This window comes from Ursus arctos, unplaced genomic scaffold (assembly GCF_023065955.2).
Source record: "Ursus arctos isolate Adak ecotype North America unplaced genomic scaffold, UrsArc2.0 scaffold_7, whole genome shotgun sequence".
In the NCBI taxonomy this organism is placed as follows: Eukaryota; Metazoa; Chordata; class Mammalia; order Carnivora; family Ursidae; genus Ursus; species Ursus arctos.
In genome coordinates, this window is record NW_026623089.1 from 31,697,808 (window position 1) to 31,712,198 (window position 14,391).

The 14,391-nt window shown below is 41.9% G+C and overlaps 1 protein-coding gene across 1 annotated transcript in view; it reads right to left on the minus strand.

Annotated features, from left to right (window-relative positions):
• LOC113243099 (cytochrome P450 2C41-like) overlaps window positions 1-13,626 on the minus strand; it is a 28,801-nt gene extending 15,175 nt beyond the window's left edge. The window contains exons 1-4 of the mRNA XM_048218837.2: window positions 13,327-13,626; window positions 12,293-12,455; window positions 11,973-12,122; window positions 7,823-7,983 (exon numbers count right to left, since the gene is read on the minus strand). Coding sequence (XP_048074794.1) covers window positions 7,823-7,983; window positions 11,973-12,122; window positions 12,293-12,455; window positions 13,327-13,494 — 642 coding nt within the window. The 5' untranslated portion in view covers window positions 13,495-13,626. The remainder of the gene's footprint in view (window positions 1-7,822; window positions 7,984-11,972; window positions 12,123-12,292; window positions 12,456-13,326) is intronic.
• Between the last annotated feature and the right edge of the window lie 765 nt (window positions 13,627-14,391).

Sequence of the window (14,391 nt, forward strand, 5' to 3'; positions counted from 1 at the left end):
TTTGTAGATAAAGACTGAGGATAAGGGAGTTTGGACAACCTGATATACAGCACAAAGTTACTCCCTCATCAGGCGTCCCTGGCAGCATCTGTGGTCCTAAACGTTTTCTCTGCTTAAGGGAGGAAGTCTCTTCCTTCCTAAATTAGCATATTTCTGCTAAGTAATGGGATGAAGAGGGCACTAAGTGTGAGTGGAGGACAAACCTTACGGGCATGGGAACCTTTGAGCAAGGGCCTGGATGCAAATTGAGTGCTATGGGCATGTTCCTAGGCAGTCACCACAACTAGGCTTTGGGATTTAGCAGAAAGACCACTGGCCAAGGAGTCAATAGGCTTGAATTCCACCAACTCCATTTTTGGATATTTGTCTTCTTATCTGTGACATAAAGATTTCAACTCTCTTTCCTAGATTCACTCTCCATGACACTTGCCCTGAGCAGGAGTGTGGTATTCAAAAATTCACCTCACTGAGTATGACCAATGAAAATGTCAGAGTAGACAGCTCCGAAGGCAGGACACTCCAAAAACAGGCAGAGAATTTTGGAAAAACCCATGAGAATCAACTTGTCAGAACTCAAGAAACCAAAGTCTACAGCTAGGCAACTTGAGGACGCTGCCCTCCGCAGAGGGTGGCTCTTCTAACTTACCACTCTCAGAGGTTTCCTCTTTCTGCTTCAAAACTGGCCTGTCACCCTCACATGCAAAGCCACTGAACGTATTGTTGACAATATTCACCTTAGCAAGGCCCTTTCTCTTATTAGAGATGCTGACGATATCCTTTACGAAATTCGACCCAAACACGTGTACAAAATGTCAACTCGGGGGGAGTTAAGATGGCAGAGGAGTAGGGGACCCCTTTTTCAGCCGATCCCCTGAGTCAAGTTGGATAGGTACCAGACCAGCCTGAACATCCATGGAATCAGCATGAGACGCAGGAAGATACATCTGGATCTCTACAAATGAACATCTCCAGCGCTGAGTATTGAGGTACGAAGCGCGGAGCCATGAAACCGCGCACAGATATCAGAAGATAAACAGAACGGGGAGGGAGCTGCCGCGTTCAGGGGCCGGGAAGCGGTAGCGACCTGCACGGGGTAGCGGGCGGACTCGCGGACCAGCACCCGCGAGAGAGCAGAGTGGAACCGTGAGCCGAGGAACGCGCGCCACCAGACTGAAAACTAGAGCTCCGGTGCGCTCACTGGAACCAGACTGACACCGGGAGCTTGGGGAGCGCGCGGGGGTGGCTGGTGACTGGCGGTGTTAGAAACACAAAGGACAGAGATGCGCGGGCCCTGGAAGTGAGGGCTGGGAGAACGGGTGTGGGGCACACATCCCGGGAGGCTGCAGGCTTGAGCAGCACCAACAGAAACAGAGCTAAAGTGGCCAGAACATCAGTGGAGAACGGTCCACGATTCCTCTGTTCTGAGACAGAGGCAGACATTCGGCCACTGCTGCTCGGACTCTCAGAAGAGGCACAGCAAACCGCCAGGGAAAACCACCAGAGAACAAAAGCCTGGAAATACCAGCTCGCAGTGTGCCCATCCCCCTCCCCCTCGCAGGGGACACAGAGACTCTACGCAAACAGGGTTGCCTGAGTGTCGGCACAGCGGGCCCCTCCCCTAGAAGACAGGCTGAAAAATCAAGAAGCCCACATCCCTAAGGTCCCTATAAAGCAAGGGTGCACAGTCTGGGTCCCGGTCAATAATTTGGGCTCTGGACAACCCCGCAACCTCTCCTCATCAGAACGACGAGAAGAAGAAATCCTTCCCAGCAAAGAAAAGACAATGAGTCTGTGGCCTCAGCCAAGAACTCATGGATATGGATATAACCAGATTAACAGAAATGGAATTCAGAGTAACAATGGTCAAGATGATATAGACTTGAAAAAAGTATTAAAGAAAATGTTAATTAGAATATAGAATCACTAAGGGCGAAAATGAGAGCGAATCTGGCAGAAATTAAAAATTCTATGAACCAAATGCACTCAAAACTAGACGCTCTGATGGACACGGTGAATGAGGCAGAAGAACGTATCAGCGAATTGGAGGATGGGCTGTAGAAGAGAAAGCTAAAATAGAATCTGGACTTAAAAAAAATCCATGCTCAAGAATGTAGGTTACGGGAGATTACTGACTCAATGAAACGTTCCAATGTCAGAATCATCGGCATCCCCAAAGGGGTGAAGAAAAACAGAGGTCTAGAAGAGATATTTGAACAAACTGTAGCTGAAAACATCCCTAATCTAGCAAGGGAAACAAGCATTCGTGTCCAAGAGGCAGAGAGGATCCCTCCCAAGCTCAACCACGACAAACCTACACCACGACACGTCATAGTGCATTTCGCAAATATTAGATCCAAGGATTGAAAGTGGCCAGGGCAAAGAAATTTCTCACGTACCAAGGCAAAGGTATCAGAATTACGTCAGACCTGTCTACACAGACCTGGAATGGGAGAAAGGGTTGGGGGGCCATTTTTAAGGCTCTTTCAGAGAAAAACATGCAGCCAAGGATCCTTTATCCAGCAAGGCTGTCATTCAGAATTGATGGAGAAATAAAGACCTTTCAGAATCGCCGGTCATTGACCAATTTCGTAACCACGAAACCAGCCCTACAGGAGATATTAGGGGGTTCTATAAAAAAAAGGCCCCAAGAGTGATACAGAACAGAAAGTCACAATCTATAGAAACAAAGACTTTACTGGCAACATGAAATCATTAAAATGAATCTCTCAATAATCAGTCTCAATGTAAATGGCCTAAATGCTCCCATAAAGCCACAGGGTTGAAGATTGGATAAAAAGACATGACCCATCCATTTGCTGTCTACAAGAGACTCATTTTGAACCTAAAGATACATTCAGACTGAAAGTAAAGGGATGGAATACCATCTTTCACGCCAATGCACCTCAAAAGAAAGCTGGGGCAGCAATTCTCATATCAGACAGATTGGATTTTAAACTAAAGACTATAGTTAGAGACACAGAAGGGCGCTATATTATTCTTAAAGGATGTATCCAACAAGTGGAGATGACAATTATAAATATCTATGCCCCCAACAGGGGAGCAGCAAGAGACACAAGCCAACTCCTAACCACAATAAAGAGACATATAGATAAAAATACGTTAATAGTAGGGGACCTCAACACTCCACTATCAGAAATAGACAGAACACCCTTGCAAAAACTAAGCAAAGAATCAAAGGCTTTGAATGCCATACTCAACGAGTTGGACCTCATAGATATATATAGAACACTACACCCCAGAACCAAAGAATACTCATTCTATTCTAATGCCCATGGAACATTCTCAAGAATAGACCATGTTCTGGGTCACAAAACAGGTCTCAACTGACAACAAAAGAATGAAATTATTCCCTTCATATTCTTAGACCATAACGGTTTGAAATTGGAACTCAACCACAAGGAAAAATTTGGAAGAAACTCAAACACTTAGAGAAAAAGAACCATCCTGCTCAGGAATGATTTGATAAACCAGGAAGTCAAATATCAATTTAAACAATTTATGGAGACCAATAAGAATGAAAACAAAATGGTCTAAAACCTATGGGATACTGCAAAGGCAGTCCTAAGGGGGAAATACATAGCCATCCAAGCCTCACTCAAAAAAACAGAAAAATCTAAAATGCAGTTTTTATATTCCCACCTCAAGAAGCTAGAACAGCAACAGAGGGACAGGCCTCATCCACGCACAAAGAAGCAGTTGACCAAGATTAGAGCAGAAATCAATGAATTAGAAACCAGGAGTACAGTAGAGAACATCAACAGAGCTAGAAGTTGGTTCCTTGAGAGAATCAATAAAACTGACAGACCACTGGCAAGTCTTATCCAAAAGAATAGAGAAAGGAACCAAATTAATAAAATTATGAATGAAAAAGGAGAAGTCGCAACCAACCCTAATGAAATAGGAAGGATCATTAGAAACTGTTATCAACAGCTTTATGCCAATAAATTAAGCAATCTGGAAGAGATGGAGGACTTCCTGGAAACCTATACTACCAAGACTGAAACACGAAGAAATTGATTTTTTAAACAGGCCAATTAATTATGAAGACATTGAGTCAGTGATAAACAACCTTCCAAATAACAAAACTCCAGGCCCGGATGGTTTTCCTGGGGAATTCTACCAAACATTCAAAGAGGAAATAATACCTATTCTCCTAAAGCTATTTCAAAAAATAGAAACAGAAGGAAAGCTACCAAACTCATTCTATGAGGCCAATATTACCTTGATCCCCAAACTAGGCAAAGACCCCAGCAAAAAGGAGAATTACAGACCAATTTCCCTAATGAATATGGACGCCAAAATCCTCAGCAAGATCCTTTCTAATAGAATCCAACAGTACATTAAAAGGATTATCCATCATGACCAAGTGGGATTCATCCATGGGATGCAAGGGTGGTTCAACATTTGCAAATCTATCAGTGTCTTAGATTTTATCCAGAAGGAAAAATTCAGGAACCATATGATCCTCTCAATTGATGCAGAAAAAGCATTTGACAAAATACAGCATCCTTTCCTGATTAAAACCCTTCAGAGTGTAGGGATAGAGGGTACATTCCTCAGTCTCATAAAAACCATCTATGAAAAGCCTACTGCAAATATCATTCTCAATGGGGAAAAGCTGGAAGCCCTTCCCTTAAGATCAGGAACAGGACAAGGATGCGCACTCTTGCCACTATATTTCAACATAGTACTAGAAGTCCTTGCAACAGGAAACAGACAACAAAAAGGGATAAAAGGTACCCAAATCAGCAAAGAAGAAGTCAAACCGTCTCTCTTCACAGATGACATGATACTCTATATGGAAAACCCAAAAGAAGCCACTCCCAAACTATTAGAAGTTATAGAGCAATTCGGTAATGTGGCGGGATACAAAATCAATGCTCAGAAATCAGTTGCATTTCTATACACGAACAATGAGACTGAAGAAAGAGAAATTAGGGAATCCATCCCATTTACAATAGCACCAAAAACCATACGTTACCTTGGAATTAACTTAACCAGAGACGTAAAGGATCTATCTTCTAGAAACTATAAATCACTCTTGAAAGACATTGAAGAAGACACAAAAAGATGGAAAAATATTCCATGCTCATGGAACGGAAGAACTAACATAGTTAAAATGTCCATGCTACCCAGAGCAATCGACACTTTCAATGCTATCCCGATCAAAATACCAAGGACATTTTTCAAAGAACTGGAACAAATAGTCCTTAAATTTGTATGGAAACAGAAAAGGCCCCGAAACACCAAGGAACTGTTGAAAAGGAAAAACAAAGCTGGGGGCATCACGATGCCGGATTTTGAGCTGTACTACAATTTGTGATCACAAAGACAGCATGGTACTGGCACAAAAACAGACACATAAACCAATAGAACAGAATAGAAAACCCAGAAATGGACCCTCAGCTCTTTGGGCAACTAATCTTTGATAAAGCAGGAAAAAACATCCGGTGGAAAAAAGACCGTCTCTTCAATAAATGGTGCTGGGAAAATTGGACAGCTACATGCAAAAGAATGAAACTTGACCACTCTCTCACACCATACACAAAAATAAACTCGAAATGGATGAAAGACCTCGATGTGAGACAGGAATCCATCAAAATCCTAGAGGAGAACATAGGCAGCAACCTCTACGACATCAGCCAAAGCAACCTTTTTCATGACACATCTCCAAAGGCAAGAGAAACAAAAGAAAAAATGAACTTGTGGGACTTCATCAAGATAAAAAGCTTCTGCACAGCCAAGGAAACAGTCAAAAAAACTAAGAGGCAGCCCACAGAATGGGAGAATATATTTGCAAATGACACTACAGATAAAAGACTGGTATCCAAGATCTACAAAAAACTTCCCAAATTCAATAGACGAGAAACAAATAAAAAAATCAAAAAATGGGCAGAAGATATGAACAGACACTTTTCCAATGATGACATACAAATGGCTAACAGACACATGAAAAAATGTTCAAAATCATTAGCCATCAGGGAAATTCAAATAAAAACCACACTAAGATACCACCATACGCCAGTTGGAATGGCAAAAATTGACAAGGCAAGAAACAACAATTGCTGGAGAGGATGTGGAGAAAGGGGATCCCTCCTACATTGTTGGTGGGAATGCAAGTTGGTACAGCCACTCTGGAAAACAGTGTGGAGGTCCCTTAAAACGTTAAAAATTGAGTTACCCTATGATCCAGCCATTGCACTACTGGGTGTTTACACCAAAGATGCAGATGTAGTGCGGAGAAGGGCCATTTGCACCCCAATATTCATAGCACCATAATCTACAATAGCCAAATCGTGGAAGGAACCGAGATGCCCTTCAACAGATGACTGGATTAAGAAGCTGTGGTCCATATATACTCAGCTATCAGAAAGAACGAGTTCTCAACATTTGCTGCAATGTGGACGGCACTGGAGGAGATAATGCTAAGTGAAATAAGTCAAGCAGAGAAAGACAATTATCATATGATTTCTCTCATCTATGGAACATAAGAACTAGGAAGATCGGTAGGGGAAGAAAAGGATAAAGAAAGGGGGTAATCAGAAGGGAGAATGAAGCATGAGAGACTATGGATTCTGAGAAACAAACTGAGGGCTTCAGAGGGGAGGGGGGTGGGGGAATGGGATAGACTGGTGATGGGTAGTAAGGAGGGCACGGATGCATGGTGCACTCGGTGTTATACGCAACTAATGAATCATCGAAGTTTACATCAGAAACCAGGGATGTATTACTGTATGATGACTAACATAAGAAAAAAACATTAAAAAAAAAGAAAGAAAGAAAAAGGCAACCTGAAAATGGTGGAAAATCTTTGTGGAATTTTTAATTTGCCCTGGTCCCACCTCCTTCCTCAGTTTGGCAGTGGTCTTTACAAGGGCAGCTTCTTGTGTGGGATTCTGGTTTCCAGTGCAAGAGACTGGAGCAGACCTTACAAAAAATTGTCTTTTCTCTGTTGCAACTTCTCTGGGGCAATCTAAAGGACTGACACAGACTCTTGTCTTTGTTTCATCTAACCTAGAACTCAGGGTGGAGAGCAGCAGGCATGTCTCGAAAACTCTGTAAGGCAAATGAATAACCCACAGCCTCCTGGGGCAAAGACTAGTTAAGGCATATGATAGGGCACCAGAATCCTGGGAGGACAAGCTGGGGAGAGAGTATCTTCTGGAAATTAGGAAAATCAAAACTACCCATGTATACTGAGGAACTTAGACATTTTAAAATTTAGAAAGCAGAACATAGGCTAAGAAGAGACCTCAGAAGACCCTAAACTTTCACCTCTGGCTGATCTTGGCTCAACGTAAGCAACAAGACTGAGAAGGAATTGAACACAGTCTGTTGGAAGCCCAGAACCAGTCTGGAAGAGTTCCTTCCTGCCTGCCTGCCTTCCTGCCTTCCTCCCTTTCTCCCTCTCTCCTTCCCTCTCCCTTTCTCCCTCCACTCGCTCTTTCTCCCTTCTTTTGAGCTCATCACTATCAAGGAAAACTCCATCAAAACACTAGCTGAACGCAAGTGAAAGGAACAGAGATTTCAGAGACCACACATGATGAAGAAGAGACTTAGCAAACATGGTCCAGAAAAGTCACTAAATAAACAAACATCTATAGCCTACAGAAAGCAAAAAGCAAAACAAACCTGCAGCACACAAAACAAACAAAACAAAACAAAGCTCAAGGAGGGGAAGAACCTCATTTCCATAGTTATCACATTTTAATATCCAAAATGTCCAGTTTTCATTCACTTCTCAGCATGGTCCATACAGAACTTTGGATTTGTCAGAGAAAAGAGAGGATCTTGACCTCACCTGGATCCATGGGGAGCTCATAATCCTGAGGTTTTCATTAAGTCTTTCCAGGATGCCAAGTAGAGCCTGATCAGTATAATCAAAACGAGTCTGGAAAATAACGGAGCAGATCACATTGCAGGAAGCACAGCCCAGGACAAAAGTGGGATCGCAGGGTAAAGCTAAAGAACAGGGAAGATGTAGAAAATACCATTAAAATACACATATAAAAATCTTTGTTGTTGATAATAGGTAAAGGTAATGTTAGAATCTCTAAAGCAATATCTACCTAGCAATCCCCTTATCGGCGGAAATTTCAGCACGCTTAAAATCATCACTTTTCCCTGAAATGGGAAGTCCGTTCCATCCGAGTTTGTTTAATAACAGTCTTCCAAATACTCCGTTTACATCACTACCCTTGTTTACTTGGTTCTGACCCAAGGTGACTATTACTTTGAAGAGCAAAAGAAAAACTTTAAAGAAGCCACTTTTAAAAACACCTCATGGGGCACCTGGCTGGCTCAGTAGGTGGAACGAGCACGGGACTCTTGATCTTGGGGTCATGTGTTCAAGCCCCACCTTGGGTGTGGAGATTACTTAAAAATAATAATCAAAATACATTTTAAAAAAACACCTAATAATTCAACTCATCAACGCAGAATCACAGCTGTCCGGTATGATTGTACACTCCGGTAGGAGGAAAGAAATAGCCAGGGACCTGGAAACCTTTTATACATAATGCAGAGCTGAAGCGAACTATGTGGAAAATCAGCAGAGGAAAAGATTAAAGCAAGAAAGAGGATGGAAAACTTCAGGCATTTTAATGGAACAAACATGAAAAAGCAAAAGTTATCCATGTTGTATGAGGAAAAAAACTAACACTAATGAATAAATATTATAGTACAGATTTGTTTGCCCAAAATCGGAGTAAAATAAGAAATCTTCATTTCAAACTTAAATCACAGCTAAGGCAAAGAAAAAAGATTATATTAGTAAATAGAGTCCTGGGGTGCCTGGCTGGCTCAGTGGGTAGAGCATGTGACTCTTAATCACAGGGTCATAAGGTCAGGCCCCACGTTCAGCATGGAACCTACTTAAAACATAAAAAAAGGAAAAGGCAATAAATGGAGTTCTTGTATTTCTTTATTGCGATACAGAAAATAATAATTTTCTTCTCTAGGAAATTGTGTCCATCATCACCAATCAAGCCCCACATGTATTTAGACAGCCTGCCATCTTGTGGAATTCTGGAGTATTTCTATATATAACCATTAGCAGAAGACCATAGTTAAAAGTCTTTTAATTGGATTATCATTTGGGTCAATTCTGTCATTGCACGGATAAATTAAAGAAGAGGAAAAGTTTGACTTTTTAGTGAGAAATATTTAAACAAAATTGTTGTAATCAAATGATTAATAAACTTTATATTAAAAAGGCCCCCAAATACACATCACTGACATAATTAAGAGTGAACAGAATCCAAAATGAGGAGGAAATGAAAGGGAATTAAAAATAGGAAACGTGTTTAGTTAACTGTTTCTATCTCAGAATCTTTTTCAGTTGAAAGACTTGAAGACACTAAGCTTTCAGAAAAACTTATTTTAGAAGTTAGGGGATAATTTGGGAAGGCCTTGAGATCTGTGTGTGTGTGTGTGTGTGTGTGTGCACGCGTGTGTGCGTGTGTGTGTGAGATTCACAGCTAACATTTGGTTTTTAGTCTTTCACTTCATTTGACAGAGAGAATTTTAAGAAGGGTAATTTGGAATCCAGACTAAAATCAGATTCACTGGGACAAGCACTTCACAGGTCACTAGAGCTGGCAGAGGGGGTTAAATAATTATCCTAAAGGTTCAAATCCTGGGACTCCTAGGTGGCTCAGTCAGTTAAGCATCTGCCTTCAGCTCAGGTCATGATCCCAGGGTTATGGGATCAGTCCTGCATTGGGCTCCTTGCTCAGTGGGGAGTCTGCTTCTCCCTCTGCCTGCAGCTCCCCCTGCTTGTGCTCTCTTTCTTTCTGACAAATAAATAAATAAAATCTTGAAGAAAAAAAAAAGTTCTAACTCCAAATCCAACGGAGTTTTAAAATGCAAATCTGTTTTAAAATGCAATTCTGTTTTTATTCAGATGATGAGACCAATAGATCAGGAAGACGGCCACTGAAATGAGAGTTTGTTATTCATAGTTCCCAGCATCACACAGGGACACCTGGAGAAGGACCAAGGTAGGTCAGGAGGCAGGGGGACCAAGGGGAAAGCATGAGCCAGAGCCTTTACTGGGGTTTTCATGGGAAGCAGCGAGCAAGGCAGGGTAGGTATGCTGAGTAAATTTAGGACTGGATAGCTTGAACAACTGCAGAGGGCTATGGGCTATCGGGGTGTTGACTGGTTGTCTAGTAGTTTAACTGGCCCTGGGTTCATTTAGAGCAGGGAGAGTACTGGCTTGGTGTGTGAGAATTTGAGAAGGAGCAGCTTGGGGGCCTGGGCCTTGGATAGGTTGATCTACAAATCAAAGACATGCTCATAGACAAGATGTTTGCTCTATCTAGTAATTAGCTACCCCTAGGAGGGGAGGTTGCTCCCTGGTTCTGCAAGGCCCCTTGGATGTCAGAACATCCCAAAATAGAGAAAATTTAAAACATGATTAACAGACCAATAAAGGAGAGTAAAATAAGGAAAGCTGAAAAGAGAGCTAAATAATAAGGAAGGCAGGGTAAAGAGTTCTTAATGATAGAGAAATCCTGTTAAATAAATCATTTTATAACCTGGTATCTGTGTAAGTTTCAGGATTATGCTCTAGCATGTATTTCTTAACACATATTGAACAGTGTTAGAGTAAATAGGGAGCAACATTGAATACCTTTAACTGATCATTTTAAAATAGCTGTTCACATTGGTGCAGCCACTCTGGAAAACAGTATGGAGGTTCTTCAAAAATAGAACTACCGAACGATCCAGCAATTGCACTACCAGGTATTTACCAGAAGAATACAAAAATACTAATACAAAGGGATACACGCACTCCGTTGTTTATAGCAGCATTATTGACAATAGCCAAATTATGGAAGTAGCCCATGTGTCCATCGATAGATAAATGGATAAAGACTATATAGACTACATATATATATATATATATACACACACACACAGATATATATATATATATATATTACACAAATTGAAATACTACTCAGTCATAAAAAGAATGAAATCTCGCTTTTTGCAATGACATGGATGGAGTTAGAGGGTATTATGCTAAGCAAAGTAAGTCAGCCTGAGAAAGACAAATACCATATGATTTCCCTCATTTGTGGAATGTAAGTAACAAAACAAATGAGCAAAGGGAAAAAATGAGTGAGACACAGAGACAGAGAGAGAGAGAGACAAGCCCAGAAACTGACTCTAAACTGTAGAGAGCAAACTGAAAGCTGCCAGAGGGGAGGTGGGTGGGAGACGGGTGAAGCAGGTGATGGGGATTAAGGAAGGCACTTGTGATGAGCACTGGGTGACATATGGAAGTGCTGAATCGTTACATTGTACACTTGAAACTAATTAAAAAAAAAGGATGTTCACTAACTGGAATTTAAATAAAAACTTTAAAAAAAGAGTTGTGGACAGGGAAATCACAATTGATGAGGGCAGCACTAAAGATGCCTAAGCAATGACAACCATAAAAACAAGTATCTTTACTGGCCAGAAGGGTGACATGGGCCTTGGAATAAACCCTCAGAAGATCAGTGATGTTGACCAAACACGTATAGACCAACTACGTAAAAGCACATGTCACTGGTTACAGGTGCTCCATAAGGGTGTGAGGAAGTCATTTCCACTGTGTCCACTTGACAAGTATTCCCTGGTGTCATACGCGTTCTGAAATAGTTAGCTCACATTTACACTATGGGAAAAATACCGTTCTCCAACTTATTGAAAAAAACGAGTCCCCAAATGTTGCACCTTCATTGCGTAATGATGTGGAAACAAAATTGGGAGAGAAAAGGATTAAATGACCATTTACACCCACACAGTAGTCATAAAAGGACACATAACATAGACACACAAAAGTTCCCTTGGCTCTCTGCTGCACACCCTCTGTCCACATGAGAACTGAAATGTTTCCAAGGACATCAGTAGACAAGAGAACAGCCTGCCAAGGTCAGAGCTATAGAATAACCCACCATTGGTTTTTCTCAACTCTTCTACAAGGTGGCTGGCTTCCTCCTGAACTCGGCTCTCAAGGTCACTCTTCCCCATCCCCAAATTCCGCAGGGTCATCAGGGAGAAGCGCCGCATCTCCTTCCATGTGTTTCCACTGGCGAAAATGATTCCTACCAGAGAGGAAACAGAAACTGAGAGGGACGTCCTAGGCAAGGAGGAGGAAGCTCAAACTCGGCAGCCCCGCAATGGGCCAAGTTCTGCTGACTTGCTCTTCAAATCAAGGTTTTCCATCCTTCGCAACCCCATAACCAGTGCTGAACATCTGTATATGCACACCTACCGTGTCCCCTATTAGCTCTTTCACCTAGCGGGAAATTTCCTCTTGCAGAAAAATCTTCTCCCAGATCAATCAGGGCTTCCTTGACTGCTTCATATCCATGCAGTACAACAGAGGGCTTCATGCCAAAATACAGAGTGAATACAGGGCCATAGGCTTTTGAGAGCTGAGAAATTCCAAGAAAATGTATATATTAGCAATTTAGTCTATATTCTGTGCATGATTTTGTGTATTGTACATGGTTAAGCCTGATATCATCATCATACTGTCGATGTTTTTATTCTGCCAAGCACGGCTTCAAATATTTCTGGATTTTATATATAAAGATTGTTAGAGCTGACATTCTAGAGGGCCTCTGATGTGACAGGCAATGGCCCAGGAAATTGGTATTCAGATTATTACAACTAATTATCACATCAACACCTTGAGCGAGGTTTATTTATCCTATTATACAGACAAAGAGACTGAAGTTCAAAGAATTTCCTGTATATTTCCACTGTGTAATAACAGAACAGCCAAACTTCAACCCTACTTAACCAACCTCTGATGTCTGAGCGACTTACAAGTCTCCGGTGCCTACCTTGGGACCAGTACCCAGCTGTTCCAGGATCACCTGTGAAGTTTATCAATTGGAGGATTTTTTTTTTTAAGGATTTTATTTTTAAGTAATCTCTAGACACAGTGTGGGGCTTGAACTCACAATCCCAAGATCAAGAGTCACATGTTCTACTGACTGAGCCAGCCAGGCACCCCATATTCCACTATTTTTCTTTTTTTTTAAAGTAAGCTCTAGGTCTGATGTGAGGCTTGAACTCACAATCCCAAGATCAAGAGTCGCACGCTCTACTGACTGAACCAGCCAGGCTCCCCTTATTCTACTATTCGTGACAATACTTCAGAAGGAGTACTTGCTTTACAGAAATATCTTGATATTTTTACCTTAATGTAATTAATTTTAGTAAATATATTTTACTTAAAAGTAGTGGTTAACCTACATGCCCTTTGCAATCTGCTGGAGGAGCATTAAGCATACTTACGTTGCTTAAGGATTTGCTGATGTCCTTCACATCTAACTGCAGGATATTTCCAATGAAAGGCAGAGGAGTGGGGCCAGGAGGGAGCTTCCCCTTTCCAGAGCTCTGTTTCCAGAGGGAAAGGAGAAGCCAACAGGAGAGACAGAGCACCAGAAACACGACTGGATCCATGGAAGCATTCCCTTCTTGGACAACTGTGAGCTTGAAATCTAGAGCTTTTGTAACACTGCCTACTAATTCAACATGTGTCTCTGACTCATAAAGAAACCAATCAGCTCGATTTACTTTAATCTCTCTTTTGAAAGGACTTTGGCCTACTGATAAAGATAAAAATATAGTGTTCTTTACTCTTCTTTTGCTTCTAATACTATCCCCCGAAATTCTGGTCTAACAGGTCTGGGATGGAGCCAAGGTACTGGTAATGTTTTTTTTTCTTTTTGCTTTTTAAAAGATTTTATTTATTTATTCGACAGAGATAGAGACAGCCAGTGAGAGAGGGAACACAAGCAGGGGGAGCGGGAGAGGAAGAAGCAGGCTCATAGCAGAGGAGCCCGATGTGGGGCTCGATCCTGTAACGCCGGGATCACGCCCTGAGCCGAAGGCAGACGCTTAACCGCTGTGCCACCCAGGCGCCCCTCTTTTTGCTTTTTAAAACAATCTAGGTGGTTCCAATTGAGAGCCAGTGAAGTAATTTATTTAATCACAAAAATTGCAAAACATTCTAGATTCTCAGATTAAGGACCAGTTGAGAATTTGTGATTTTGGGGGAAATCCTTGTGTATAAAAAGTTTATCCTGTTAGAGGGGGAGGAGTTAAGATGGCGGAGGAGTAGGGGGTCCCCTTTGTCAGCTGGTCCCCTGAATCGAGCTGAATAGGTACCAGACCAACCTGAACACCCACGGAATCAGCCTGAGACGCAGGAAGATACATCTAGATCTCTACAAATGAACATCTCCAGTGATGAGTATTGAGGTACTAAGCAGGGAGCCGTGAAGCCGCGCACAGATATCAGAAAATAAACGGAAGGGGGAGGGAGCCGCCGCACTCGGGAGCCAGAAAGCAGTAGCC